This window comes from Pteropus vampyrus, unplaced genomic scaffold (assembly GCF_000151845.1).
Source record: "Pteropus vampyrus isolate Shadow unplaced genomic scaffold, Pvam_2.0 Scaffold143, whole genome shotgun sequence".
Lineage (NCBI taxonomy): Eukaryota > Metazoa > Chordata > Mammalia > Chiroptera > Pteropodidae > Pteropus > Pteropus vampyrus.
Window position 1 is genome coordinate 1,638,297 of NW_011888924.1, and position 4,316 is coordinate 1,642,612.

A 4,316-nucleotide genomic window follows, 5' to 3' on the forward strand; every position below is an offset into this window, starting at 1 on the left:
TGCGCCTTAGCTCACTGCTTCCGTGATCTCACCGCCTGCCCGCAGCGCTGCAAGGCAGGACTTGTTATTATTGCCACCTTTCAAATGAGGAAATTAAGATTCAGGGAGGCGCGTCTCCTTGACTCAGCATCGCTTCCATCCACTAGCCTACAGGGTGGGCAAAACTCAGTAGTTTCCTATTCCTAGGTCCATGAAATGGCGAAGAGAAAACTCAGGTGCAGCTCTTCCCAGCTCTGCAGGAGGGAGCAGCTTTTGATCCCACCTGCCTGGGCCTCCCACCAGCTTGCTAGGGCTTCTCTGGAGCCCTTGGAGCTGCGGCTGTAGGCACTCTGTCCTTTACTCCTGTGTCGTGGCCCAGGACCAGCCTACACAGAAAGAGCATCTCCATATCCCGCGAGACTAGCCGTAAGCCTCAGCTGGCCAAAGCTGTCACAGTCTGGTCACTGGGTCTTTCTTGAATGGCCCTGGAAGCTAAGCGTGCACTGAGCAGAGGGATCGTTTGGTCCTCCTAGCTTCACGATAGGGCTTTGGAGGATGGGCATGGTGGCTGGCACCTGCCAGTATTTAGCAGGCCTCCCAACGACTTGTGTCTGCTTTGGGAACGGCATCTAACACCAACTTCACCTCCCGCCGCCCTAGACCATGTGACATCAGTCTCTGCTTAAATCTGAAACAAAGTTTGGAGTCATGAGGATCTGGCTTCCGAAGTGGTTGACAAGGCTTTTGGGGTTCTGCTCCATGACACCCACACTGGGGAACCTAAGCCAGCCATGTGCCAAGTCTGTCCCAAAGACGGCCACCAGGGGTTTGAGTCAGCCTGCGTGTGCAGCACCAACCGCGTTTCATGCGACTGTCTTGCCTGGGCCCATGTTCACCCAGTGCTGCTTCTCCAGGAGCGATGCAATGTCAGGACGTGTTCCACCCCTGCTGTGGGCCACCAGCTGGGGACAGGACCCCCTAGGGTTTGCACCAGCCCAGGTGCAAATATGCCATATGTCAAAGGTCCTAGAAGCATTCGGAAATACCATTTGAATATACGAACTTCAAATCCACATTCCAGAAGGACTGGGAAAGGTAAACGGCCCTTGTCTTCACAGGTGAGGAGCGCGGACGCTGCTTCACCATAGAGTATGTGATGCCTATGAACTCTCAGCTGACATCCGAGTCCACGGTCAACGTTCTAAGTAGGTGCCTCACACATTCCAACCTGGGCCACTGGCTGGACAGAGCAGAGCAGCATAGAGGGCAGAGTCAGTGTGACCAGCTTGCTTTTCAGGAGCTAATGTCCTTAGACTCAGATGGTGGTGCTGGCTCGAGCTCACCAGAACTTGCTCTGCCGATTATTTGTCCAGCGTTTGGTGACAGGTTGCTGGAGTCTCCCAGTCTTGTGACCCAGGCAAGTGAGAGGGCACCCAAATCCACAGCGCGAGTCGGTTCGGGCTGCCATAACGAATGCCACAGACTAGGAAGCTTATAAACAACAAACCTATTTCTCTCAGCCCAAGAGGCTAGAAATCCAAGATCAAGGCACTGGCAGACTCAGTGTTCGGTGAGGGCCCCAGGCCACCCAAGGAGGGGATGGAGCCCAGGGAGCTCATGCAGGGTGTGGCTTTGGTGACCAAATGGTAGACACTGCCAGGATCACTCGACTCAGGAGGGTGAGCAGTGAGTAAGGCCCCTGGAGAATGACAGCACCCTTGTGTCCCCTCAATTAGAAATGATCCGCTCGGCCACACCATTCCCTCTGGTCAGCCTCTTCTTCATGTTCATCGGGTTTATCCTGAGCAACATCGGGCACATCCGACCCCACAGGACAATACTGGCCTTTGTCTCCGGCATCTTTTTCATCCTCTCAGGTCAGTGCTGTTGTTTTCGTGACCTCTGTACTTTTGACATTTGACTCCTAGACATCTCTGCCCTGGGAAGTCTCGGTCATGGCTGGGGGCCAGCCCCCAGCACCAGCCCAGCTGAGTCAGTGATATCCAGGCACAGTAGGAGCTGGAGGGAGACTTCTGAGGACCCCTCCACATACCCTGGGCTCTCCCAGCTCCCTTTGGCACAGGCCTGTCTTCCTCGACTGACACCAGGTTGTACTTTGTCATGCCATCTACCAGGCCTTATTCTGGCACTGGCATCACTGCCCACTAAAGGTCAGTGTAATGGGATTTACAAACAGGTAGACAGGCAATATGAACATAGCATGAAAGGGACGATGACAGCGGTCAGCAAAGACTCTGGGGCCCACGAGCAGTGGTTGAAACGCGGACTGAGGGCTGGTCAGGGGAGGGTTCCAGCAGGAAGCAAGATGAAGCATGAGCAGGAATTAGGTAAAGAGGTAGGGACGGGGGGTGGGGCGGGATCCTGGAGGAAAGAGAGGTTGAAGCGCTGGAGTAGGTATGTGGAATTGTTACTCACGTGGCAGAGGAGCGAGGAGGAACGTGCTGGGAGGCGAGACTGGGGAAGGCATCTGAGGCCACCTTACGGATTGTGGACTTTGTAAGAAGCCGCAGAAGGATTTTAAGCCAAGGAATGACAGGACCAGATTTGGATTTTATTTTATTTATTGTTTTATTTATTTTTAGGCAAAGCGAGCTCACAGATTGCAAGGACCTTGTCAGCTTACGATCCCTTATTTTTTTATTTTTTTACACCTATAGCACCTGGTCTTCCTAGGTGGTCTCCCATCCAAGTCCTAACCAGGCCCGACCCTGCTTAGCTTCCGAGATCAGACGGGGTCGGGCTTGTTCAGGTTGGCGTGGCCGTAGACCAGATTTGGATTTTAGAATAAGTCCTCTGAGAATGGAAGGAGGAAGGAAAGCAAAACAGGAGGCAGAGAGACCAGGCAAGAGGCTATTTCAGTTTTACAGGAGAAAGGTGAAGATGGCTCAAACCGAAGCGTGATAGTAGAGAAGAGAGAAATGAGAGGGTTCAGGGACACTTGGGAGGCAAACTCAAAAGGACCAGGACCAGGCTTTCAAGAGAGGAGTCGAGGGTGAGCGTCAGGTTCTTGCTTGGGCACTGGGTGGATGGTGCAGTGCATCGCTGATCCAGGGAACTCAGGAAAAGGAGCGGATTTGGAGCAAAGATCCTGAGTTTAGCGTAGGAAATGCTGAGTTTGGGGCGTCCATGTAACACCTGGGAGGAGGTGTCCAGAAGGCTGAGTCTGGGGCTCAGACTTGGACCAAAGATAGAGATTTGGGAGCTATCAGCCTAGGGGATGGGAGAAAGAACCATGGCTGTGGCCGAGATTACTAACAGGCAGTGTGTAGAGCGAGAAGGGAAGAAAATGTGGTTTAAAAAAAAGTAGGCTTTTCTCCCCTCCAAGGTGACCTGCGCATTTTCGCGAGGACTTTTTCTTTTGGAAATAAGAAGGAGTGACTCTTAGGGCATGTGTTTTAGGTACCCTGGAGCCCTAGATGTGTTGATAAGGGAGGGGCCGGGGAGGAGCTGCTCAGCCGGAAGACGGGTAGAAGGATGACTTAATAATGGATGGGCGGATAGATGGATGGACAGAGAGGAGGATAAACGGCTGTTGGACACCAGACATTCTGCTCGCTACCTGAGTCCCAAGGCACTTTAGTTTCCTTTTCCAAACACTTTCTTATCAATACAGCTTGGGAGCCAGGAGGCAATCAGAATGCCTGATGCCAAAGAACTTTTCGTGCTTTCTCTTTTCATCCATCCATCCACCATCCACCATCCATCCACCATCCATCCATCCGTCTATCCATCCAACCATCTTTTCTTCCATTTGTCAGGCCATCTTTTTAATCCACTCACCCACCCATCTTCCGTCCACTCTTCCAGCTGTTAATCCATTCATCTACCCCGCCATCCATCAATCCAACAAATATTTATTGAGCACTTGGAGCGTCCTCAGCACCACCTTGCCCCCACGAGGTGATATTCCCACCGAGTCCAAGAGGCACGGACCTGGGGTTAAGCTCTTTATCCTTCTATGAACTTCACAATAGTCAAGGCTCTGCAGTAGCGTGGAGGCACCTGACGTTTTTCAGCCAGAAGCTACGGGATCAGAGATCTCAGACTGAACGAGGCCACTTGAAGTCATTTCAGTGAGCTCCATCGGGATTACGATGGCTCAGGAGGTATCTGGACAATAGACAGTGTCCACTGGGCCAGCAGTGATGCAAACATGAGTTAAGTGCTGAGGAAGACTTGAATCAAATCTATTTTCCTTTAACTTTCATCTTTCAAGATGCCCTAGTTTAATCATGTGAATGGAATTAAACTTGAACAGCTCAAAGCGCAGTAATTAATTATGTCCTGATTCAATTACAGTCTCTAATTGACGAGAC

At 51.7% G+C, this 4,316-nt stretch overlaps 1 protein-coding gene and 1 pseudogene across 1 annotated transcript in view; one reads left to right on the forward strand and one right to left on the reverse strand.

Annotated features, from left to right (window-relative positions):
* The window catches only part of CACNG5 (calcium voltage-gated channel auxiliary subunit gamma 5), a 10,401-nt gene that overhangs the window by 4,776 nt on the left and 1,309 nt on the right, over nt 1-4,316 (forward strand). Inside the window, exons 2-5 of the mRNA XM_011368574.1 lie at nt 513-550; nt 1,098-1,184; nt 1,716-1,856; nt 2,151-2,335. Of these exons, the coding sequence (XP_011366876.1) occupies nt 513-550; nt 1,098-1,184; nt 1,716-1,856; nt 2,151-2,335 (451 nt within the window). The remainder of the gene's footprint in view (nt 1-512; nt 551-1,097; nt 1,185-1,715; nt 1,857-2,150; nt 2,336-4,316) is intronic.
* Nucleotides 2,649-2,767, reverse strand: LOC111744920 (annotated as a pseudogene).